We start from the raw sequence: 26,557 nt of genomic DNA on the forward strand, positions 1-26,557 counted from the left end.
TCAGTGTTTCTGGAGGAGATGTTAGCCTAAAGCACTGAAACAACAAAGTACATGATGAGTCTGGAGAAAGGAAGTTTCAAATGCAGTTGTTTGTCTCATGAAACATGTAGATTTGTAGTTTTCTGTGGTAAATTCCCTGATTTGGACCTTGAATTATGGCATATTAAATAGCCAGTATTGCGTAGTCTCATATTATTTTACACTTTTTAGGACAGATTCTCAGGAACTGCAACCTTCTTGTTTGCTATTTTGCAAATTTCCCTCAAAACTAGAATCAATTTCTGTGACTTTTTTTTAAATAAAGAAGTGATTGAAGTGATGTCAATGTCTAATTTTGACCCTGAGCTCATCGTGTCATCCTGTAGGACCTCTGGTTGTACAGAGCTATCTACAGGACGACTGGCTGAGCTGTGGTGAGGAAGAGGAGGAGGAGGAGGAGCTTTGATCTGTCAGCTCAGCCCCGCCCTCCTGCTGTCTGTCCGGGGTTTGGAGGAGAGGCGAGGAGCCGCTTTCTGTGAGCCGTCGCTTCGGTAGAATCGAGGGAGGAGAGCGGCCAACATGACGAGCAACATCAGATACAAAAGCCGGATCCCGGTTAAAACAGGTGAGCATTATTTCTGGATTTATTTGTTTTTTTTGTTTTGGTTTTATAATAATCTATCTATTCAGATTGAGAATCAATGCAATGATCGCTTCATGTCTCTTCTCTGGGCGTCGCTCTGCATCCGTGCACCTGCGCCTCCTTCTCTCATCCATCCTATAATGGCCAATAGAGGATAGCACAGAGGTAAGAGACGTCTTTTAATGTATTTATTTTCTGTTTTCAGTGCTGTTGAGGATGCGTTTATACTATAGGGTGTTGTAAGGATGCAGCCTCGCACAGCACGACCTCGGCTGCAGCAGCAGCAGCAGCAGCAGCAGCAATATTTACGTTTTAAATCGTTCATTTCTTGCGTTTTATTTCGATGTGCGTGTTTGCTTTTCTGGTTTATAACGCAGCCATGCCATCACAGGCTGAGCGGTGACTGACAGTGGTGGTGGTGGTGGTGGGGGTGGTGGGAGGGATGAGGAGGAGGAGGAGGGGGGGCGGTTAGACGCGTATGTGAAGCAGGCCGGCGTCATAAGCGCTCAGGAGGAGGAGAGCAGCAGCCAACATGGTACCCAGAGCGCAGCATCCTTCCCCTCCATCCTCTCCTCCGCTGACCTCCCTCTGCCTGCGGAGTTATTATATTAGATCATGTTATATTAGACCGATTATTGGTCACTCATTTAACTCATACTCTGACCTAATAGTCAGCGTTGCATCAGAAGCACGACGCTTGTAGTGAACATTTCCTGGCCCATCGTTCAGCTGAGAAACACAGCTGCCACATGAGCCTTCAGGGGAGGTCGCATCCCTGATGACCCTGGTCCTCCTCCCCCTCTTCCTCTTCCACCTCCTCCCCCGCCTCTTCCTCTAGTGTCTGATGACAGTGGAGGGGCATTTGTTTGCATGTGCTGAGTGTGCTTTGAATTTTAAAGGCTGATTCTGTGAATTGGATCGTTAATAGATGTAAGAGTGGACTTGAAATATCAATAGTCTGAATATTTGGGAGGTAAAATTAAAAATAAGAGAGGGATTATTTCTGATGCATAAATAGTCTTTGTAGTAACTAATATTCTTCTACATTAAACACTAATAACATATTATATATATATATATGAGCCTACTTAACCGTGTTTTCTACAGCTGCTGGTTTATTAGGTACATGTGGCTGAAACTAATGCAGATTAATACAGCAGCTCTGAAATAAATCCAACCTTCATAAAGGTTATACTGTCATTTATTTGAAGCTTTTGTTGAGAGGTTATTTTTAGACTTCATGGTCATTTTGGAGGCTTGTGTTTATTTTGCTGTTGAACTGTAACTTCTTTTCTCTATAAATAGGGTTCATAAAATATTAAAACATGTCTCAGTACAGAACAATACATTTCAACAGCCTGATCAAAAAGTTTCTGCATTAGTTTTTAGTTAGATGTACCTAATAAACTCTCAACTGAGCGTAGATCAGCTGTTCCTCATCATTCACATTTTCATCTTTGCGCTCGAGTGCATTGAATCAGAATCAAATCATTTTTATTGACAGTAAGTAATAAGTTAGAGTGTGTGAGGTTCTCTGATACAATAATATTAAGTGTGACACAAAACAAAATGAATGTTAAAGTAGAAATAAAGTGCATCGATCTCTTTTTTAAGAGTCCTTGAGGAAGTCAGTGAATCCCAAGTTTCTCCTGATGTGTGTGCTCAGTATGTAGAAAGAAAAGTGTAATTAGCTTTAGACAAAAGTGATGTTCTGAGGTGACATGTTCACAATTTTCACGTCTGTCTTAAAACAACAGTCAGGCGTCCAGATGAACATTGAAACAGGTTTTGCCATTGTGATATTGTTTTTAGACATACATGAAAAATTGTGAACCTATCCTTTAAAGAAACTGTTATATAAGGATGAGTAGTATAAGAAGTATACTTTGTCTCTTTGTGTAGTGTTTTAGTATATTTTTTGTCCAGTATTTAGTCTCCTGCTGACCTTCGTCTCCCTCACTGCTGGCGGATGTAAGCTGGTCAGATTTTCATTCTCCCAGAAATTTACAGTTGGGCCAAATCCAGTTTTTGAAATCTCTGTGGTCACATGGTACCACCACAAACACACACACACACACACACACACACACACACACACACACACACACACACACACACACACACAGAAACAAGCTTATGATGCTGGATAACCTGGATTAATATGATTGTTGCAGATGTAGCGCTTACAGTTTGTGCAGACACAATGAAAACAACCAAAAATTTCAATCGAAGCAACCGTTTCTTTCCTTGTGTAGATATTTGCAGCCTCTCAGATTCACAGTGATTCAGTATTTAGATTACTACTCAGTATTTACACCTTGTGAGTTCTGTCATTGGCTCTCATCCGGTCTTTACTCCCACATACTCGACTGCATCTGACCCTGTTGGATACTTTGAGAAAAATATCTCAGATTCTGGGCCAGCCAGGCTGCGGAGGAGGAGGAGGAGGAGGAGGAGGAGGAGAAACAGAGCTGGAAAGTAACTAAATGGTGCTCGGTGACTGACTGAATGCTGAGATCGTAACTGATAATCAATCCTAAATCCACCCTCCCTTCTCCTCTTCCTCTCTCCTTTCTCCCTCTCCTCTCACATCGCCCGAATGTTCCTGTCACTTCCTTTGCTGTGATATTACGTTGCCAGGCAACAGTCTTTTTTTAATCCGTTTTTCATCACTCCTTCTCTTATATGAATGAGCGGACTACGACGCCATCTGACCTACCCACAATCCTGTGTGGTGATCATTCTGCGTGTGGGCAGATATTCACTGAACATTTTCCATCACAGATCAGAGCTGAAAGAGAAAATTTTGGTTTTATCAGCTGTTAAATGTCACCTTGATACAGTGAAGCACGACAGTAACAAACAACTCCAATCACTTTCATATATAAGCCAATAACTAAAAAAACTCTGCGTCACCTGACTAAATGTAAATATTGAGATATTTCCAGTTTTATATTACAATAATCTAAAACAGAAACATCTGATTTTGATGTCAGAATATTAAAAAATACAGCAGGTTTTTCCCGCATATGTTCAGCAATCATATTACTAATAACAATAAAGTTTATTTATATCAAAACCAACAATTACAAAGTGCTTTACAAGGCAGAAACAAGAGGAACATAGCACAGAATAAAAATGTATATAAATGAATAAAGATTATGAGATGAGCCTTACAATAAAAGTGAGTTTTCAAAAGAAGATACTGAGTGAAGAACAATAATAAAAGGAACAAATGCCATCACTTTATTCTGATAAATGTAGAAGATGAAGTGGACGAGGCACCTGGGTACATGATAAACTTATTACTTTCTTTATGTTATACTTAATTGTCCTCCTGTTTATCCACATTGTAATTCTACTACTGCTACTTCTTACTATTCAGACTATACTACAGCTGTTACATGTCTATCTGTCCTGGAAGAGAGATCTAAAGCTGAAACAAATAGTTCATTAATTAATAAGTAGCTCAACAGAAAATTAATCTGCGGTAATTTTGCTAATTGATTAATAATTTCGGTCATTTTTTAAGCAAAAATTACAATTGTTCCCTGGTCCCAGCTGCTCAGTTGTGAGGATTTATTGCTCCTCTGGTAACACTTTACTTTAAGTCTCCTTATTTAGCATTTATAAGCAGTATATAAACGTTAAATAAATAGTTTATAACAGACTGTGATGTAGAAGTATACACATATAAGGACATTTTAAGTGTTTATTAATGCATAATATTTGTCAGCAATTATAACTCCTCCTATAAATATGTTTTATATGATTACAACTGTGTTTTGCTGTAATGTCATTAATTGTCTGTTTATATGCCAGTGGAGTTGTAGTTGTTGACAAATACATTTAGGAACACCTATATGTGCTAAAAACTACATTATAGTGTGTTACCCACCTTTTATTAACATCAACATTATAGCAAATACAAATACTATGTTTTAATAAACACTTAATAAGTCCTTATATGTGTGTATAACTACATTACAATGTGTTATAAACCATTTATTAAATGTTTATATGATGCTTGTAAATGCTAAATAAGGGGACTTAAAGCTTTTCTCTGTCATATATGAGAATAAACTGAATATATTTACATTTCAGACTCTCAGTCACACAAAACAATTTGAAGACATCAGCTTAGGCTCTTTTCACAATTTCCTGACATTTCATTGAAAGAACGATTAATCGAGATTAATCATCAATGAAAACATGTTACTTTAAGGAAGTCATCACACCTCGATATCACCACTGTTAAAAGGAAACAGGTCATCAGTCAGGCTGATTTCTTCTTGGAGCAGCAAACAGATGTTGAGTCACTTCACTTCAGATACACTCAGCTCAGCCTCTCTTCTCCACCTCGTCCTCCAGTACTCAGCCTTCCCCTCTTTAATCCAAACGCTCCCAACAAACAAACCCTCGCTGCCACAGATGGGACCCTCAGTGAGGACCAGCTGCAGAGCAGGAACAGGCGTATCTCGTGGGGGTTGGGTGGGGTGTTGAAACTGGGGATTGAACCCCCCCCTGTGGCTCCTGCTCTTCAGCAGAGGAGAGAAGAAGAGTCTGGTTCATCCAGATCTTGGACTTCTTCTTTTATCACTATTTACCGTATTAACACCCAGTTTTCCCTTTGTGTTAAGTAGCTTCAGGGTTGGACAGTTTGTCTTATTCCACAGTACGACAGTGTCACATTTTTAGCTCCACATTCAAGCGATATGATGTTTACAGAGTGAAATATTAAAATCCAAGATTCTGTATTTTTTATGGCTGCTCCCCTGCAGCAAATTGAAATATTCTAGATGTTTTATGCATCATTTTATACACGAAATTCAGCCTGACATGTTTATTTAATGTGTGTCAACCTCTTTAACTGAACTGCCTGAGGATGCATAATTAATTTCAGTGTAAGCTGACATAGCAGTCATATTGTATTGTTTCATATCATTTCTATCATATTGTATCATATCGTATCATATCGTATCGTATCGTATCGTATCGTATCAACTTTTTTTTCTATTTTTGGTAACTTTGGGATTTCCACTGGAATGTAAAGTAAAGTTTGGTGGGTTTGAACAATGTTTGGCTTCACAGCATCAGTTTGTAGTGACTGGGTCGCTGCTTGTTCAGGAGTTTTAAATACAGTAAATAAAAAGCTTGCTGGATGGATAAACAGCTGAACAGCAGACACTTGAGATGCAGTTAAGAACATATGAACACACTATAACAAAAAACACTACATAAGATCCTTTGGTACGATCCTTCGGTCTGTTAGCATAATTATGACACAATAAACAAATAAATAAATGCTCTTAATCATAAATAACATGTAGGATGAAGCAACTTCTGTCATCTTTGTTTTGCATGTGTGTGTGTGTGTGTGTGTGTGTGTGTGCATGCTTGAGGTTTATTTGAGGTTTTTCTGGTAGGGAGGACATTTTGAGAAAGTCAGAACATATATTGGTCGGACCTCACTTCCTGACACAACTTCAAAGGGCTGTTTGAGGATTCAGACTTGGTTTTAAGGTTAGAATTGGGTTAAGGCCAGGGGATAGTGAGCACATTATATCAGTAAATGTCCTTACTAAGATAGAAGTTCAAACGTCTGTGTGTGTGTGTGTGTGTGTGTGTTCCTGCCTCTGCACGATTTCTTTTGAGTGTTTTTCTTCTGAGTGATGGTTGCTGCTCTTTTTCTCGTTCAGGTGTTTGAGGAGTTTCTGCCCTGCAGTGTCTTCAAATGCAGACAGTTTTCACTTAGTCACACTGCAAACATGCATGTAATGCCGGTGATGCAGTAGAGCGTGTGTGTTTGTGCGTGTCAGTGTGTTTGGTTCGTCTTATACCTGAAGCAAGTCACTTCTTTTTTCTACTCTTTTGTTCTGGATTTTTGTACGTGACGCCACAGCGCTCGTCATGCCTTGGCTATGCGTTTCAAAGAGCTTTTGGAAAGTAACTCGAGGCTGACCCAGATAGTGCAATTCTCTAGTATTGAGTCGGCCTCGATATGTTTGGGATTACAAGACTTTGGAAACAGGAATAAGAAGCCTGAGTAGTAATCCAATGAAACAAATGAAGAGAATTAAGATTTGAACTGTTCCTGGTGTTAGAAACAGCTGAAACAGCAAAAATACTTTTATCAATCACAAACAAACATTTTTTACTAGAAAGCACCTAAATGTTACACTTATATTCCTATTAAAGCATAAGGATGGTTTTAATCTAGATTTCTTGATATTGACAGTTCATTCTAGACCTTGAAAACATCACCTGACAAATAAAAAAGCAAATATGTGGATCTTGAGTTGAGACTGTTTGTCAGCTCTTGTTTCTTAAAGTTTTTAAACCAACATGGATGAGAAACCCAAGAGGAAAGTCCTTTACAAGAGTTTCAAAATTTTCTCTATTTTTTATCACTGGAAATGAGAAATTTGGGGGGTTTGGATGTTTTCTTAGACAGAACAAGCAACCTCAAGCTTTACTTCACAGTTTTTTGATATTGTTTAGACCAACAATTAATCAAATAATCAGCTCCATGTAAATTCCATCAAGGATCTTAAGTTGAGATGTTTTTTCAAATATATTTTTTTATTGTCAACGATACCCAGGAAAAGACCAAAACCATCATCATGAGTTTATCTCTCAGTATTTTCCTTCTTCCCTTCTGAGCCCAAAGACCACTGGTTCCTACTGGAGACATTAATCATTAAAAACATAAATATATGGTTTTATTAAACAAACTTTTAAAAAAGCTCAGTTATTTCCTAAAACAGTTGGGCACTGTAGTTTTTAGCAAATGTTGCTCAAACAGAAGTAAATAGTGCATTCCTTGGGGACTATTTGTTGCTGCGGATTAATAAACACTCTAGTGAGAAGCAATGAAGGAACATGTCACCCAGTGCCAGAGTGTGTTTCATTGTTTTTGGACAAAAGTGGAGATCTATGGAACAGAGGAGTACTTCATATAAAGCTTTAGATACATCAAAAAAACTTGAGGGATCAATTCATTGTTGGTCTTTTTATGGGATTTTTTGACAATAAGAAAAATATGAATTATCACCAGATGTATCTTTTCAGCTTCAGAATTGTCCCCCAACCTTTGTCCATGTGTCTCTCTTCCTTCTTTACTGTTATATATTCAGCTGATCGATTCCCTCAGCTAAATGTTCAGGGATTTTACATGTTTGTGATACAGTTCGAGGTTATAGCAACACTCCCACTAAAGTCTGTTGTCATTGAACAGGCGGATGCTAAAACTAGCCTTCGATAGCCGAGTGTCCTTCAGTGAAGCAATTTTATTGTCGCCTGAGCAATTACATGCTGTCAGATTAGCATGTTAAAGAGCCGAGTGCATGCAGGCTTTTCATCTCCGAGGAGAGAAAACAGAGGAAAGGGGGTGGGGAAGCTTTATGTTGTCTCTCACTCCATCTCACCCGCCCTCACCCCTCCTATCTCCCCTTATCTCTCCCTTTTCCTCTCTCGCCTCACTTACTGGCCCACCAGTGGGTTGGCAGGCAACAATTTAGAGGAAGCATTGGGGGTTAATGGTGTGAAAGTGTCAGCTGGACGGCTGGGAGATGCAGAGAAGTCATCAGTAAAGGTCACTGCTCTTCACTGCTACATCTCAGGCCGTCTGGCTGCTCTGAACACAACACACGATTTTAAACCAAGTTGAAACACTGATTTTCAACATCGTGGCAAGTCTACCAGTAATTCTTCGCTCACTTACTTAGATTTTTTTGAAAGCAGATTATAGTCAGCTATTGTTTAGAGACCAAGAATTAGAGAAATGTTTACTGTTATGGTGTTTCAGCTCAGTCAGAGAAATACATTCCTGTTGGGTTTACTGGGTTTACACCGTTGCCTAATTTAATACCCTGAGGGGTTTGCTGTAGAGCTGCAACGAGTTGATTATTAAATGGACGGAAAATTCATCTATTTTGATAATCAAATAATCGGTTTAGTTGTTTTTTAAAGCAAAGATGCCAAAAACGTGGTGGATTCAGCTTCTCAGATATGACAATATTAAGCTTTTCTGTGTCATACGTGATCGTAAACTGAATATCTTTGGGTTTTTGATTGTTGATCAGACAACACAAGACATTTGAAGACGTCACCACGGGCTCTAAGAAACTGTAGACAAAACGATTAATCAATTAATCTATGAAACAATCAGCTGATAGTGAAAATAATCGTTAGTTGTATCCCTAGTTTGCTGTTCCCACCTCACTCGATAGCAAACATTAAATCGATATATTTCTGTGTAACTGACATTACTGTATTAGTTTACTGACTGAACGACTCCTCTGTCCTTGTGATGCTGTTGCACCACATTTCACATTTATTATTATCCTGTAGCTGCCACTTGTGGACACAGTTGCCACCACACAGCAAAGGTTATGTACAGTAGACTTACTTTAAAGGGGAACTCCAACAATTTTACACATCAAAATGTGTTTCCAGATGTTTGAGAGAACTACTGCGTATGTGAAAAAAGTTTTATAAAGCCGTTTGTGGCTCCAGAATGAGGTGTTGACATCTGATAAATCAGTGTCAGTTGCAGCTGAAGACAACAAGTTTGAAAGAAATGAGGTTACCAGACCTGCTCCTCATCTGTGCTTGAGGCTACATCAGCGGCTTCTAGCATAACATGCCTGAATCTGTACAGTTGGGTGAATCAAAGTTGCATTGTGGGTAATGTAGGCACCAGTTTTTGCATGGTTTAGCTTCATAGGTTTTGACCTTTTCTTTTAAACTGTCCATCGTAAGATTAACATTATTACAGGGGTGCAGAGCTACATCGGTCGAGTACTCTTCTAAGGAAAGAAGATGGTCTCCACACACTTGAAATTGTTACAGTCAGGATGCCACATTGACCTTTTTATGTTGACAGTAAGTCTCTTAAATCAAAAAAGCCTTCAAAGGAGCTTATTCTTTAGAGGGTTTTGATGCCTGCTTCTCTTTGAGTGATATTAAAGATGAGAAATGCTTCATCTGCTTAAGGAAGACATTCTCGTGCCCTCTGGGTCTTCACAAAATGGGACACATCACAACGGATACTCAGAATAGAGATCTTGTAAAAACATGTTAACCGATGGACCAATCGGAAATGATCCCGCAGTTTTAACTGGATTATATGAAAAATCTCAGTCTAGAGTGTTTGTTCTGCGACTGTCGTCTGAAAGAGTGTGTTTACAGAGTGTGTTTGTGTTGTGGTGTCTCATTACTGTACAGTAGCCTCTTGAAAGTGCTCAGCAGCCGGGAGTGATGGGTACGCTGTTGGACCGGACGCTCTGTATTTGTGTGTTTAGTGTGTGTGTGTGTGTGTGCGCGTACGCTGGCAGTGACACTGACTGCTGTGCCCTTTTGAGAGTTGTTTCTTTTAAGGCCACGACTATGAATGACTGAGAGGAAGAAGTTGAGTGCTGCCTGCTGATCGAGTGTCTGATCTCTGGATCGCTGCCTCTGTGGGAACATCCAACATACTGACTGGGTGACAAACAAACAAGCAGAGTCTCTAAAAACATATTCTGACAGACAAAGAGGCACTTCTTGTTCTCGAGAGAGAGAAAAAAAAAAAGAAAAACTTGGAAGCACAAAGTCATGAGGATCCTGCACATCTTCCACATCTCTTTAAACATGTTGTTGTCCAAATGTTTGTGTAGACATACTTAGAGGTTAGTGTGGTGAAACAAGTAGTACAAGTCAACTTTATTTATGCAACACTTTCCAAAGCAGCAGACAGAGTGCTTTTAGCACTGATTTTGTAATTAATTAATCAATCTAGTAGACGGCCGACAGAAAATTAATTAACAATGATGGTTTTATTCACCTTTATAATATCAACAGAACCAATATCAACATCAACAACATAACAGCAACAACAACAAAAAAAACCACAACACAAAACTGACCAGAAAAGTCCAGCCCTACATATCCTTGTATTAGAAGACTTTAGCTTCTAGTCCCATCATCAGTCCATTACTGGTCCCAGTTCAGTGTCCCATCTCAAAAGCTTCCATCCCAGGGAGGATTGTCCTTTCATCAGTGTGTTGTATGTTTCAACAGAAAGCTCATCCAGGAAAGTTTATGAATGCCTGAACATTTCCTTTGAGTACAGAGTTCGTTTTTTCAAATACTTTTCTATAACACATCGTGGCAGAAGGAGAAGTGTCCTATGTACATTTCAAAAGAGCACATTTTCTTGCCAAAAGTAGCAGTTTGTCAAGTAGTTTAAAGCCTCTTTTACACATGCAACCCTGAAATTTTCAGGACATTAGCCAGAGGAGATGTATGTATGCAAATGTCCGAATCAGTCCGACCGCACATTAAACGGACTTTACGTTGACAGATCCCTCATACAGAGTCCGTGTAATGTCCGATTGAGCCCATGTGTGAATACAACAGGTCATTTTCCGGAGAATTCACAGTGAGCGAGCGAGCGTGTTGATGACGTTTCTATCATGCGGTGGACGCTGGATAAACACAGCAGTTTCAGAGAACTGATACACCTGTAGCAGGTAGACTGAACAAAAAGAGGCCTGGTTGCCTCTTAATTGTGATTTTAAAAATATTCCTAACTTGCCAAAAAAAGATGAAAATAATTCCCTTGTTTTTCTTGACATTTAACACATAGAGGTGTTTGATAACATAACATAATCTATTAATCAGTTAAGTCACTTAACAAGCACAAATGGCAAATATTCAATGGTTTGTGCTTCTTAAATTTGATGATTTTCAACTTTTTCTCTGTTTTTATGACTGAAAATTAAAAATTTGTGGGGTTGAGATGGTTGAAGACATCATCCTGGGTTCTAGGAAATTAGATGGACTTTTTTTCTCATGTTATATCGATAAACAGACAAACAACACAGCAGACATTTTGACCTTTCGCAGCAGGAAAGGCACAGGTGTAAATAATAACATTATTGGTGGCTCCATTCCAGATACCAAAACCTGGAACTGGCTCACCTACATGCAAAGCAACTGTCATTAATGTAATTAACTCCAGCTGTGCTGTTCCTGCTTTACAAGTCAAAATACCTGCCGTGAAAAAGGGCCTGTTGACACAGAAAATAACTATTAGTTGCAGGCCTGAGCGAGAAAAAGGAAAGACAGTGTCACTAAACAAAAAAACGTGGATGCAAAGTGAACAAATCACAAAATTTAAGTTAAGAGATCATGAAAAAGAAGAAAACAAGTGAGTCACAGCCAACTTCATGTAAGCCTGTCATTAATCCTGACTCATGGTTTGTCCTTAATGTCCCTCTGCACCTGCGGTACATCCTACCGTCCCTCTCTGTGAGTGTTTGATCAGCTGTATAAGACCAGAGTCACCACTGTGACAACCAAGGTGCTCCACAACAACATTTTAAAGTTGCCCAACAAGCCTGTTTTTAGTAAACTGTGATCATTTCTTGCAGGTTTTTAGTTTTTTTTAATCCAGATGTTCAGGCAGTGACAGACGTCCTCTGCTGTCGACCGTGTGTTTGACAAGTCTTAGGTGTGTGTGAGTCTGCTCCTGTGTGTGTGTGTGTGTGTGTGAGAAGAAAGGACAGCTGGCCTCTGAGAAAGACTGGGGGGGGGGGTGTGGTTGTTGAGTTTGGTTGGGGGAGCTATTGTAAGACCATTTCAAGACATCTGTTCCTTTCTTCTATTCAGGTTGACCCTCCCACCCCCCCCTACACATACTCACTTACACACTCAGTCGCTCTCTTTCTACCATCACTTAAACCCTTCATCTAGTATGAATTAATTAATTAGATTTATTACTGTGTCATGCGTGTAATCTCGCCCAGCCGGCTGGAGCGGTGCGTACATGTTTCCAAACTCAAGCGACAAAAATAGAAAAGAAACTTTCACAAATCTTCAAACCATCACACAAAATCAGAACATCAGAATAAACTCTAATCCAATAATCCATCTTGTCTTTTTTCCAGGCTTTTGAGGCAAAGTTAAGAAACTTAAACACATCGAAATTAGACAGAAGTTCTCATTTTTGATCATATGTACGCCAGGATTTTTGGGAGCCATTTCCATCATGATTTGTACGATGCAAAAGAAACTTTCCACTTCGCCCAAATCACACAGCTCACACAATCCATCTCCTACCAGAGGAAGAAAAGCAGCTTTTAACTGTGCAACTTCAGATCTTTTGCCTCTAGATAAGGGTGTTGTGATATATTGATATATATATATATTGATGATAACCGTGATATTTAAAAAAAAATGAAATATTGATATAATGTTAATAAGACACATATGATAATATTGTATAAATAATCCAGCGGATCTTAAATCATTTACGTTTCTTTCCGTTCTCACTTTGTCTCCCTCCACCAACACCACACACACACACACACACGCACATACACACACACACACGCACACGCACATACACACCTTGTGGATCTTTTTCTGGTTGTGTTTTAACTATCCATTAAGTGTAATTGTTCTTTTTGTACGCTTTTGTACAGTTATAGTTACAGACTCTCTCTTCACCTCCATACACTCATATTTTGAGTGTAATTCATTTGCCAGAAAAAAGACAAAACACACAATAAACAAAGTTAAAGATTATTTGTTTGGTAACATTATTCTTTTCTCAGATTTTCTATAGATATCGCGATAATATCGTTATCATGAATTCTTTTGGCCACAATAATCGTGTAATGAAAATCTGATATTGTGACAGTCTTACTTCTAGATAAACAAGATATAACATCTGATACAGGGCAAAATGTTTGTGTGATATGTATGTATGTCTTTAATTTTGGCTTCAAGAAGACATTTTCAAACCATTTTTCTTCAAACTTCAATCACATTATATACAAATAACTCCTGTAGATATTCAGCATATTCATCTCCTCAACTGCACACAAACACCTTCTTATTTATTGTATCCTCTGTCATTTTAATAAGATAATTCCATCGTCAGATCATTTCAAATTTTCATTTTACTGACCCTGATACACAGATTAAACCTCATCTTCATTTCCTCTTTTCTTTTGAACGTCACTCTCTGATGTTCGCATCATCCTGGATGAGAAAAGCAGGATTGTTTCATCCCTTTAGACTCGAACCATTTCATCTGAGTTGAGTCTTTTGTCTCCCTCCTGTGGTGCGGAGTGGGACTGTAACATCCTGTACGTGGCATCATGACGGGGTGTGCCGACACGGGGAAAGAAAAAAGAAAAAAAAAAAAAAAAGGTCAGCTTCTTTTATTTCAAAGAGCATTTAAACTCTGCTGCCCACATCATATATGAGTCGGGCACACCCACACATACACATACGTACAGCTAAATCACATCTGGAAGCAATCGACCGCACCTCGATCACCTCTGCAAACACACACACACACACACACACACACACACACATACACACACACACACACACACACACACACACACACACACACACACGGTCGACATGGTGGTTGATCTCCTTTACATTCTTTTCATTACAGTCTAGAGCAACGTTTTTAAACCAACGTCTTAGTCATTTTGATTTCACAGAAACCTCCCACATGCTCACAGATACATAACAATATCTGTTTTAAATTTTTATTTAAACAACTTAGTAACAGAAATAAGGTTTGATGTAAAATAGGTGACGTATATGAACTAAAATCAGTATCAAGTGAATTAATACACGCGTCACAACAAAAAGAAATCTGCCGTTTTAGACTGTGTTGCTGTGTGGATTTGCAGATAAATATTGAACAAATGATTAGTTAATTAAAATAAAATTAATTCTAGCTCATCTGGATCATCTCAGACTGTGTTGAGGGTTTAGATGTATCAGCATTTCTTTGAGCTGTGACACAACTGCATATTCAGCAGGTTTTTAATACAGTGATTTCAAAGTTTATTTCTTATTTCTTTCATCGTGATATGTTTAGAAACATAAAATGTAGTTAATGTAAATGTTGCCTCTTCTGCCCTCAGTGTGCTTGTGCTGCCGGCAGCGAGATAAACACACTTCTAATAAAGTTTTCACTGGAAACACTGCTGAAACTGTGAAAAACAGTATCGGACAACAAATTATATTATAATGATTACAAACAATGAGATTTCATAAACAATATGAAGACCAAAAGTGCTGTAAAATGAGTCAGATGTTAGTACAACAAGGAAACTGGGATTACTAAAGTTTAGACGAGCTGTCAAGAAAACAAAGTATCACCAGCGAAATATCAACATTAAGTTCTCACAGGAGGCACAACGTAGTGATTAATGTGGTTAACACGAGAGAACATAACAGTTATCCAACAGCAGCTTAATTCAGCAGTTACTGGGAAAGTTGCTTTAGCAGACAGCTGGTATATTACTCACATTTGGAAGAAATAAACCGGAAAAGATCCTCAAACTTTTGTCTAATAAGTTTTGTTCCTAACAAAGTCAAAGAAGTTCATTTCAACAGTTTACATAAAACATATCCAGTGAATTATCTAATCTCCAGATATGTGGATGTTCATTTTGAGTTTAATTTCTCATGCTGTCAATAAAGATGTAATTTGTTGCCATGACAACGTGAGTAACAAATCTCTAAACTGTGTTGTTTACTCTTTTATTTTATTGGGGACAGAAGTTTTTAGGTTCCAAACCCCCTTTCTTTCTTTTTAATTTTATTTTTATTTTATTATTACTCTCATAATTATGTATTTTCAATTTATTTTGAATATTTATTTGTCTCTCATTGCATTGACTGTGTTTACATGCTCACTAGTATCCTGGTTATGTTTTGTGCATGTTAACAGCTCATCCCAGTTTTGATAAACCTGGATATACTAACTGTAGTACTCTGATAGAAACCAGGATACTGTGGCATGTCAACACTTTATCCAAGTTTCTGAACCACCTCATAGCGGCTGAGATGACGAGAAATCAAGACACACCAGCAGGCAGACGATCAGAAACCTGAACACTGTTATGATCATGTGTGCGGGGATGTGATTGACCAGGTTATTCATGTTCCATGTAAACACCACATCCCGAATATAATCAAAAACAGGATAACGTTCAAAACCAGGATACTAATGCACATGTAAACACACTCATTGACTGACAATGTTAATTAAACTTCTGTAGCAGTTGCTTAGCAACATAATGTTCAACTGAGACCAACTGCTGGTGGCAGAGCATCATCTAAGTACATTTACTCCAACTGTACTTAAGTGTAGTTTTGAGATGCTTGTACTTTACTTGAGTATCTATATTTTATTCTACATGACACTGCAACTCCTCCACATTTTGAACAGAAACATACTTTTTACTCCACTGCGTTTATCAAACAGCTATTGTTCTTTCAGATTAGGATTATACATAGAAACACATAATAAGCTTTTAAATACAGTAACTTACATTGTTAAAGATTTAAACCAGTGGTTAACTCGTGACCCCTTAAGATGTTCATGAATTGCTAACAGCCCTCTAAACCTCTCAGATGGTTTCATTTAAATAAATGTTTGAGGCCCAAAGAGGTAAAATTATCCAACATTTTACAAAAAAAACTCCACAAAGATTTGAGAAAAGTCCAGTTTTTCTTCTTTCCCACGTCATTAATCTGATTCCTCAAAGTTATCTTGTGATCCTTTGGAGGGGCCTGACCCTTATGTTGGGAACCACTGGACCAAACTACCTAATTTATATAAGAGTATAATAATATATAAGTATAATGATAATAGTTAAACTGCCTTATTTTTACTTTTGATACTGTTTAAGTACATTTTGCTATTAATACTTAATGTAATTTTACTTGTAACAGAGTATTTTGACATTGTCGTACTGGCACTTTTACAAAGGAAAATGATCCAAGTACTTCTTTCAACTTCAACCAACAAAATAATGAAAATGAACACACAGACCCCTCAGTGAACATATAGATTGACAAGTTAATTTCCCTGATAATGTGATAATCCTCCTCGCTCAGCAGGTCTGTACTTGCAGCATGTGGAGACGTTTGTTTCATTATCTGTTGTTTGTTCTGAGCTTCACTGCCGCATTTGTCACCATCAAGTTCGAACAGGTTCCTCTTGTGTCACAACTTTTAACGCCGAGGGTGACATACACTTTCCATCCGTCCGTCTGTTACTTCTCTTCGCGAGCTGGTGGTCATTTTCTGTCAGTGCAGAGTTTTATTTTTCAACTGCTGGAGCCGGGGGGAGGGAGGGAATACAAGCTGAATGAATGAGTTTCTTTTAGACCTTTCTCCTTTTTCAGCCCCTTTCATCCCTCCCTTGTTTCCTCCCTCAAATTGCCACCTCTCTCTCTCTCTCTTACTGCCTCCCTTTCTCCATTTCTCTCTCCATCTCCCTCCCTCTCCGTGAGAATTCCTCCGTACCTGTCTGAACAGGGAGAGCCGGACCGCTGTAGGGCAGAGGAAAGAAAGACAGAAAGAAGGCAGGGGAAGAGAAGAAGAAAGGGAAGCACGAGAAGGAAAAGTAGGAGGAACAAAGGCACATATAGAGTGTGCACAAACAGGAAAGAGGAGAGACAATTTGGGAGCAGACGGAGAGTGAGAGAGGAGTTTTATCACGGCTCCTAATTTGCCCGTTCCCCTGTTGGGCTGGGTTTTTTTTGTTTTGTTTTGTTTTGTTTTTTTTTTCCACTTTCTGAGACCCGTGGCTATTTCCGTCCGTCAGTGTCGGAGCAGTTTAGGATGGATGCCATCATGCTCCAAGAGAAACTGGTGGAACGTTTACTGTGCCCGCGAGTGAGAACCGCCAGACAGAAGGTAAAAGAGTTGGATTTGTGGAGGGAAAAAAAACGGGGCGAAAAAGTAGACAAAACAAGTTTCAAAAATAAAGATACAGAGTTTCAGGATCTCCGGCGCTCACTGCCAGCATCTTTGATGTTATCTCTTCCTCTCTGTTGAAGGTGTCTGTGCTGTTGTGACATTTCTACATCGTGACAGATTAACTGCCGAGATGATTTGTGTTTTTCTCCAAGCGCTTGTGTGATTGTTTGTTGATTTATGTGTAGCTTTCTTCACTTTCAATCTCTATGGCTCAGTGGCAAGCATGTGTGCCATGCACTGATTGCACCGCCTGTGGTCTGAGTGTGTGTGTCTATGTGTGTGTGTGTGTGTGTGTGTGTGTAAGCCTCACCCGGGGTGGGGGGGTTGTCGGAAATGCCTATGACAAGTTATGACAGCATATATGAGGATGCTGACTGTGTGTTTGGAGAGTGAAAAGAGCTTTTCAGGTCTGTTCAATGCAGCTTCTGTCTATGTGTGAATGCCCTCTGCTCTCCCGCAGCCGACGGGCCTCGAGTGTGTATTTTTATCCGCACATGTCAGCACGTACTGTAGGGTGAAGATGACGTTGGTGCCAGATGCAGCAGAGGGGAAAACCTACAGGACTGAGAACTATATTGTGTGACAAAGTTACTGCAGAGACTGGTGTCCTGTGGTTCTTTGTGTGAGAGAGAGAGTAGTTTTAGTGGAAAATCTTAGATGCTGGTTATTCTCAGCTGCTCGCTGGAATGCCGTGCACGTGTTTTTCCATGCAGTTGTAGATTTTCTGTATTTTAGTCTGTTGTCTGTCTGTTGTGGTCGTTTAAATGCGTCAGAGGCTGCTAGATCCATTGTGTCTTCACATTTTAGTGATTTGATGTCTGTTTCTGTTTTATAGCCTTTTGGTTTTTAATGAAGCTGAAATTATAAGTCGATTATTCAAGTAGTTGAATAAAAGAAATTTAATGCGCAACTATTTTGATAATCAATGAATCATTTTTCAATGTTTTCAAGTGTTTCCAGCAGTTCCAGTTTTCCAAATGTGAGGATTTGTGACTTTTTTTCTTGCTACTTTTCTTTGTTTTATGAGTGTTTTGGGGATTTTGTATTTGAAGTACAAACGATTTATTGATTCATAATTTATACAAAACAATAACTCGGGGCTGCAACAATCATATGTTTTTGTTATCATTAGCAGATACATTTTTTGATTCATCAATTATGCATTTGGCTTAAAAATGTCAGAAAATAGTGAAAAATGCCCGTCATGTTTCCTGAAAGCCCAAGATATTCAATTAACTGTCATATGAGACAAAGAAAAGCAGTAGATCCTCACAAATGAGAAACAGAAGCAGAAGGAGATTTTTTTGATTTGACTCATCGTTTGATCTTGTCAGAAAAACGCTGATCATAGTTTCAAGTTATCATATTCCTTGTTTTGTCTTCTAAAGAAAGTCAGTTTAATATCACAAAAGCAGCAAATCCTCACAACTTAGAAGCTGGAACAAGAGAGTAATTGTTAGATGAACTGATAATAAAAATAATCATTATGAGCAGCCCTACATTATTAAACTAATCACTTCCTTTATCCTTGGGTCCCTATTTTCTGTCTTCCAGGAGAAACAATATGTCGGTTTTGCAACTTTGCCCAACCAGGTCCACAGGAAGTCTGTGAAGAAAGGCTTCGATTTTACGCTGATGGTGGCAGGTCAGTTTGAAACATGACGGATTTGAATCGATTTACGCTCAGTCAGCAGTTTATTCGGTACACCTTGCTAAAAATAACACAGTCTAATACAACAGCCCTGCAATAAATCTAACCTTCATGGTTCAGTATTTGTTTTAGAGAGACGATACAAATGTAGTTTATGGGGCAGTTGAATTATATTGTGTTGTATCAAGAGGTGTTTAGTCTTCCCTCATCAATATAAATAGAGATTATTACCACAAACTACAACCTCTAAATGACCATAATGTTGAAATAATCTCTCTGCAGGACATTTGTTTTAATTACATGTACTTAATAAACAACAGAGATTCTGTGTATGTAGTCCAGGTTGTTGGACACATTATAATAACTCTCTCTGTCTGTGTGTGTCTGTGTGTGTGTGTGTGCTGCAGGAGAGTCCGGTATGGGTAAATCCACGCTGGTCAACAGCCTGTTCCTCACAGACCTCTACAAAGACAGGAAGTTACTCAATGCCGAGGGTGAGTCTTTACGCTATTTATCATCTCCCTGCATCAGTCATAATGAATCCACTGCTCTGTGGATATTTAACGCACGGCTGAGTAGTGATTGGTCAATAAATGCGCTCTGAGGTCTGTTATTTTTATAACCCAGAATGTCTGGCTTACATTTAATTATGTCACGCAGCTGCAGTCAAGAAGTCAAGTTCAATTTGTTCATTTCTAATTGATTAAATGACAACATTTTGTGCTGCAGACAATCCTGCTGAACTGTTGTTTTGATGGATGTGTTCACACAACTCAGATACTTAGAATAAAATACTGTAATTCAGTGTTTAAGTTAAGTTTGGTTGATATTCTGTGTTTCTTATTGTCAATAAATCCCATGAAAAGACCAAAATCAACAATGAATTGATCCTGTTAACATGTTTTACCTGTGTAGTCAGTGGATGATATCTCACAGAGCTCCAATTTTGTCCAAAAACTGTTAAAAACACTGTTCCCTCATTATCATGAACACTGGCACTGTAGTTTATTTTCATTTGATCCCACATATATATCATCCTGCACCTGTAAATGTTCACTAAAGCACCAAACCTGCAGCTGAAAATAGTCCTAGACAAAGGCGATATTTATTCCAGTTTGAGTAACGTTTGTTAAAACTACAGTTCCCATCTGTTTTAGGAAATTATTTAGCCATTTTGAAAACATGAAACTATATATTTATGTTCCAATTTTTCAAGATTTACAGAGGAACGAATGGGATTAGTGCTGAGAGCCACAAACAGGGTAGAGAAGAAGGAAATAACACATTTGTCAATCAAAATATACAATATGACGAGCCTTATCCTTTTATGTCACATGGTTAATGCATTTGAATAATGCCCATCAGTTATGCTAAAGGAATAGAAAAACAATCAAAACCTTTAATTGATCCATCAGGACTTATTTTGCACCCTGATCTGCAGTTTCAACTCTTTTTCTCGACATCACTCACTTTCTTCGCCTTCTCTCTGTTGATGTTTTTCAGAGCGTATTAACCAAACCGTGGAGATCATCAAACACACAGTAGACATCGAAGAGAAAGGAGTCAAGCTCAAGCTCACCATCGTAGACACGCCGGGGTTTGGAGACGCTGTCAACAACAATGAGTGGTGAGCTGGAAGACTCGCTGACCTGACATGGGCCTAATTCAGCCTGTTCACTTGAATTCACTGTGCCTGAAGGAGCTGCTAATGTAGACTCTGTGTGTGTGTGTGTGTGTGTGTGTGTGTGTGTGTGTGTGTGTGTGTGTGTGTGTGTGTTCTAGCTGGAAGCCGATTACAGACTACATTGATCAGCAGTTTGAACAATACTTCAGGGACGAGAGCGGGCTGAACAGAAAGAACATCCAGGACAACCGAGTCCACTGCTGCCTCTACTTTATCCCTCCATTTGGACATGGGTAATAACACACACACACACACACACACACACACACACACACACACACACACACTCACACATACACACAGGGTGACGACAGGTGCAGGCATCGATTCAAAAACACCTTTTTTACTTTTTTACTGCATTTGATCATCACCTGTTTTGATTTGTAGGACTTTAATCACTTTACTCTGGATTTCTCTCCGCAGGCTGCGTCCGGTGGATGTCGAGTTCATGAAGGCTCTGCATGAAAAGGTGAACATAATTCCTCTCATCGCGAAAGCCGACTGCCTCACGCCCAACGAGATAAAGAAGCTCAAAGACCGAGTGAGTCCCACAACTGCAGCTCCACAGTGAATTCAGCATGTTTCAGACTGTTGACTGTAACAATTATTCTACTTTTTCTTTGTGTGTGTGTGTGTGTGTGTGTGTGTGTGTGTGTGTGAGTGTAGATACGAGAGGAAATAGACAAGTTTGGGATCAAAGTGTACCAGTTCCCTGAATGTGACTCCGATGAGGATGAAGAGTTCAAACAACTTGACAAAGAGCTGAAGGTGAGTGAGAACAGATATTATACTGAACACTAAATAATATAATACAAACAATACACTCTGCTCTGCATTCTTAATACAGTTTTAGTGAAAACTGAATACTAGTATATATTAAATATGATTTTCATTAAATTACAAGAATGTGGTTGGAAGACGCGGCTGTATTACCTGAACACAAATTAGAAAAAAACACATTTTATTACTTACTTAGTTTCAGTTTTTTGAGATATCAGCATCTGAATCTTATACTTCCACCCCAATACAACTGAGGTGAAGAGAGATTTGCTTTTGTTCCTCACAAACACTTAAAAATCACTTTCAGAAAACTCAACAGCAGCGTATCTTTCCAGCTGCAGGTTTTTACTTTTACTTTAGAGAGATCGAGACACAGTTTTTGTAAAATGTTGCTCATGAGTTTTTAAACAGTTTTTCAATACTTTGAGCGAGGCCTGCAACTAACAATTATTTTTTATTATCAATTAATCTGCAGACCATTTTTTTCAATTGTTTTGTGTAGAAAATGTCAGGAGAAGGTGAAAAATGCCTTTTATTTGTTCACATCATAAAATATCTTGTTTTATCCAACCAGCAGTCTAAAACTAAAAGATATTTTGTTTACAATGATCATAAACAAAGAAAACAAGCATTGAAGAAGCTGCAGCTGGAGAGTTTTGGAAATTTTGGTTTTAAAAAAATGAATTCAAATGATTAATTGATTATCAAAATAGCTGCCAGTTAAAATTCCCCTCCATTATATTGGAGTGGTAGCAGAAATCTCAAACACAGATTTGTCACAAGATGAACACATAAAACCAAAACTACCTGCATGACTCGATACTTCGTCTTCACAGCAGACACTTGTCTGACTTGTTAGGTGATACTAAGACGATTATTAACTGCTGCATTGCTTTGTAATAGTTTCTGGAATTGAGCCATTGGAGTTATTAGTTCTACCTTTTACATTTACAGTTTGTCGTTTGGCAGACGCTTTTATCCAAAGCGACTTACAAGCGAGGTGACACAATCAAGCGTTGACATTTTTTTGGCTTCTAAAGGGCGTCAGGGCGGAAAACGTTTGCACCAGAGCGAAGCAGAAAAAATGTCTCTTGTATTTTGGGTGAAGTGAACCTTTGAGTGACCTTAAACTGAAGTGTAGGAGCAGCTCAAAGGTGATAGACGTCCGTTAGTGACAAGAATCCGCCAATCAGCTGGGAAAATCTTGGCGCTTGGAAAATAAACAAACAGCTTTTTACTTGTCTCAACAGTTAAAGTTAAGACTCTCTTGAGCTGCTCTGTGGCTTGGCTTTGTTTTGTGAATATGTATCAGGGCAGGACATGCTCGATCAGCTTTCCTTGGACCGATAACAATCTCTTTAAAAACATCCCTCCCTCCTCGTGTGTCTGTATGTGCAGGAGTGCACCCCGTTCGCTGTGATCGGCAGTAACACAGTGGTGGAAGCTCGAGGGCAGAGAGTGAGAGGGAGACTGTATCCCTGGGGAATCGTTGAAGGTACATATATTATATATTTTGGGTATATTTCAGAAACTTGTATACAAACTAAACACAGTTTTGAACGTCACAGTTTGGATTATTAATTGATTTTACACATTTGTTTGCAGTGGAAAACCAGTCGCATTGTGACTTTGTGAAATTGAGGAACATGCTGATTCGTTCGCACATGCACGACCTCAAAGACGTGACCTGCGACGTCCACTACGAGAACTACAGAGCACAGTGCATACAGGAGATGACCAGGTGTGTGTGTGTTGAGACAAAAGCAAAAGAGGCTGATGTGAGAGGGTTTTGTTAACATCACAGATAAGTGCTGATGTTTAAAGATTTCAGTACAGATTTGCCTGCTTCACCTCTCCTCCTCCTCCTCCTCCTCCTTTTCTTCTTCTTCTTCTCTCACAGTAAACTGGCTCAGGACAACCGTATGGAGAGTCCCATCCCCATCCTGCCGCTGTCCACTCCAGATGTGGAAACTGAGAAGCTAATCAAAATGAAAGATGAGGAGGTACGATGCAATATTTGACAAATAGTGAATGTTGAGATTTCTTTTAGAAGATGGGGAGCTGTTATCCTTCATGCATGTATCTTTGATAAGTCATAAATCTTTGCTCTGATACCACTGGCAGCAATCAAGTGTGATGAGGTTTAGTGTCGACTTCAGTTCATGTCTTTATACTTTAAAATAGTCACTGAGGAGCCTCAGATGTTGTATCCCTCTTTCAGTACAAGCTTTACTGTGAAATGGTCAAAGCTTAATGCGACTAAATGGTCGTAAATTGAATTAAAGTCTTAAGTCTAATTGTCAACTATTCTGTTAAAGAAATAGTTAACAGTTTGTGGAAACAAAACCTTTGTTCGCTTTTTTTTTGAGAAATAGATGAGAAGATTAATACGAAGCTGGAGGCAGAAAGTGATGCCAATCTTCTCATCTGACTCTCAGCAAGGAAGCAAATAACAGTTTCCAAAATATTGAACTATTCCTCCAACTCAGTGCATTTTCAATTAGAACAGCTAATGAACAAAGCACACACTACTACTTGAGTAAACTAAATTTTAAGGAAGTAGGGTAACATCCTCTGTGCTGTAGACCTCCGTTGTCGTCCAAAAACAAATAAAAAAACATCAGAGAGCCGCACCGCTGCACTGGGTGACATGTTCCTTCATCTTTTCGGGTCATTTTTTAAGAAAAAAATGTCCAAATTCTCTAATTCCAGCTTCTCAAATGTGAATATTTCCTGGTTTATTTAGTCATCTGTGATAATAAACTGAATATCTTTGAGTTATGGACTGCTGATCAGGACAAAAGAAGACATTAGAGGACATAACCTCGGTCTTTAAAAACACTGATAGACGTTTTTCACCATTTTCTTACATTTTATATACAAAACGACTAATCGATTAATCGAGAAAATAATCAACAGGTTAATCGATAATGAAAATAAACATTAGTTGCAGCTCTACTGAAAACAATGGCTGTTATTAGTCTTTGGAGACATTTCTAAACAAACAAGGGAACATGTCACCGCAGCAGTGTGGCTGATTGACATGTTTTGAATAGTTTTTGGACAACAATGGACGTCTACATCACGGAGGAATAAGATATTTCAGACTTTGGGTACAGACGCGATACATGTAGGATTAGTTCATTGTTGGTTTGGTTCTGACAATAAGAAAAATATTGAAAATCATCAGCCTTGTCCTTTAAGTACAAACACTTGCAGCATTTGCAGCTTGATGTTGAAACACTGTGTTTACTCTCTTAAACCCTCCGCTCCGTCCTCTCTGTCTGCAGCTGAAGAGGATGCAGGAGATGCTGAACAAGATGCAGCAGCAGATGCACGAGAAAGACCAGTGATGACTCCCGGAGCAAAGCTGTGCTGTGGCGCCACCTGCTGTCTCTCTCCTGAACGACAAGCGAGACCTGTAGACATTGAACGGATATCGTGTGTTTAGTGGCAACTCTGGCTGTACATTTATCTTCAGTTCGGTGCTTTGTATAGTTCGTCTGCCTGGGAGGGTTGTTTTATCAGAGGGTTTTTTTTCTTCTCTGAAACTATCCGTTCGCCCACTTTGAGCCCCCAACCCCCCCTCCCCCTCCTGCTGTGGTTTAACAGTCTTAACATATATAATATAAATGCGTAATTTAAATTACTACTCAGTGTATCTAATTTATAAATGCGATGCTAAACTTTTTGGATATTCTGTCAGGGTATGAACATGTGTGCTACAAGATGTTTTGTAAAGACATTTAAGTTGTCTGTGATGTTTAGATTTGAACAAGGACATTGTGTTTTTTATTACGTGTTTAAGTGTGTGTGTGTGTGTGTTTTCGGGTGCATGAGTGTGTGTTTCTTTTATGAATTTCCTTTGATATCACCAGGTATCCGTCCAAAAATTGTCCCATTTGTCCTTAAAAAGGTACCGCAGTGACTTTGCTTTTGTTAAAAACCTAACCTTTGCTCTCTGATGATCATAAATACCTTCATAAACGTTTTTTTTTTGATCATCCTGGCAAGTCAGAATATCCTCTCCCAGCATTTTTTTATTTGCTGGCTGAGCTGAAAATGCACTTATCGCCAGTGGCTAACTGTGAATGGAGAGCCTTTGCCATAATGAGAGGGTAGGTGCAGTACAGGGTGCATGTGTAAGCATGCTGCCATTACTCATATCCGCTAAATGCTGTGGGCCTATTTTTACTGCTTTATAGCCGATGCCCTGTGCTTGTATTAAAATGCATCATGACCTGTGCTTTGTTGCCACTAAGGCATGGTAAAAAACAGACGAATAATGAGGAGCAAATTCTGTGTTGATGCTTTTGTTTTAAATATCTCTCCTTGAAAGTGAAGATGTGTTTTCTTGTGTGTGAGTTAAAATAATTTGAGTGTGTGTGTGTGTGTGAGTAATTGGGTGAGTGTGTGTGTGTGTGTGTGTGTAGACTGAGGAAAAAGTACATCTGTTGCCTGAAGGCTGTGAGCTTGGCCTGTGCCCCATTTATAAAGGTACGACAAATAAAAAAACGCTCTTGCTTCTCGTCATTCCAGCCTGGCTGCCTGTGCATTGTTTCTGTGGAGATTATCGAGTTTGTACAAGACGAGATCCAGTGAGCGCAGCACGACATCCTCTGTCACTTCCGGCTGTCGCAGAGTCAGATCAGCAGAGCTCAAGAGTGTGGGAGCTGCTGCAGGAACATTTATCTGCTGATTCATACATTTATCTCCTCCAGCCATTCTTTCCTCTGCAGAGCTGCCAGTCAAAGAGGACACAAGCATCACATAAGAAGACATAACATTAGTATGAATGATAGAAACGTCTGTAATTTTGAGTCATCAATATTTGTTTTATAAGTAATAATCCTAGAAATCTCTTCATACACAATACATCTGATACATATCATCATACAGAACATCTTGTCTGCTGCATGTTATGATGCAGACGTGGATCTTAATGTGTGAGAGAAAATGATTTCCTAATAATTCCCAGGATTGAACTATGTAATTTGGTAGTAAATGTAGGGAAAATAGGAATTTT

The 26,557-nt window shown here is 38.9% G+C and overlaps 1 protein-coding gene across 2 annotated transcripts; it reads left to right on the forward strand.

Annotated features, from left to right (window-relative positions):
- The first annotated feature begins 402 nt into the window (after positions 1 to 402).
- On the forward strand, positions 403 to 26,442 carry sept5a (septin 5a). Of its 2 annotated transcripts, XM_044376111.1 has the most exons (12): positions 403 to 604; positions 774 to 787; positions 18,971 to 19,061; positions 19,475 to 19,561; positions 20,571 to 20,694; positions 20,850 to 20,984; positions 21,175 to 21,292; positions 21,418 to 21,519; positions 22,930 to 23,026; positions 23,137 to 23,272; positions 23,432 to 23,534; positions 24,822 to 26,442. In XM_044376111.1, exons 1-12 carry the CDS (start codon positions 559 to 561, stop codon positions 24,882 to 24,884), a joined length of 1,116 nt encoding a protein of 371 aa, XP_044232046.1. In that variant the 5' UTR covers positions 403 to 558; the 3' UTR covers positions 24,885 to 26,442. The 2 variants fall into 2 exon arrangements, with proteins under 2 accessions (XP_044232046.1, XP_044232040.1); XM_044376105.1 differs by lacking the exons at positions 403 to 604; positions 774 to 787 and adding an exon at positions 16,918 to 17,353.
- Positions 26,443 to 26,557: the final 115 nt, after the last annotated feature.

The sequence above is a fragment of the Thunnus albacares genome, chromosome 2 (genome assembly GCF_914725855.1).
Source record: "Thunnus albacares chromosome 2, fThuAlb1.1, whole genome shotgun sequence".
Classification (NCBI taxonomy): domain Eukaryota; kingdom Metazoa; phylum Chordata; class Actinopteri; order Scombriformes; family Scombridae; genus Thunnus; species Thunnus albacares.

Excerpts from the sequence above, each read along its gene's own strand:
- sept5a (XM_044376105.1), top strand. The coding sequence starts at position 17,279 with ATGGATGCCATCATGCTCCAAGAGAAACTGGTGGAACGTTTACTGTGC. Across the intron at positions 17,354-18,970 it reads TGAGAACCGCCAGACAGAAG|GAGAAACAATATGTCGGTTT; the intron begins GTAAAAGAGTTG and ends TCTGTCTTCCAG. Across the intron at positions 23,535-24,821 it reads TCAAAATGAAAGATGAGGAG|CTGAAGAGGATGCAGGAGAT; the intron begins GTACGATGCAAT and ends CTCTGTCTGCAG.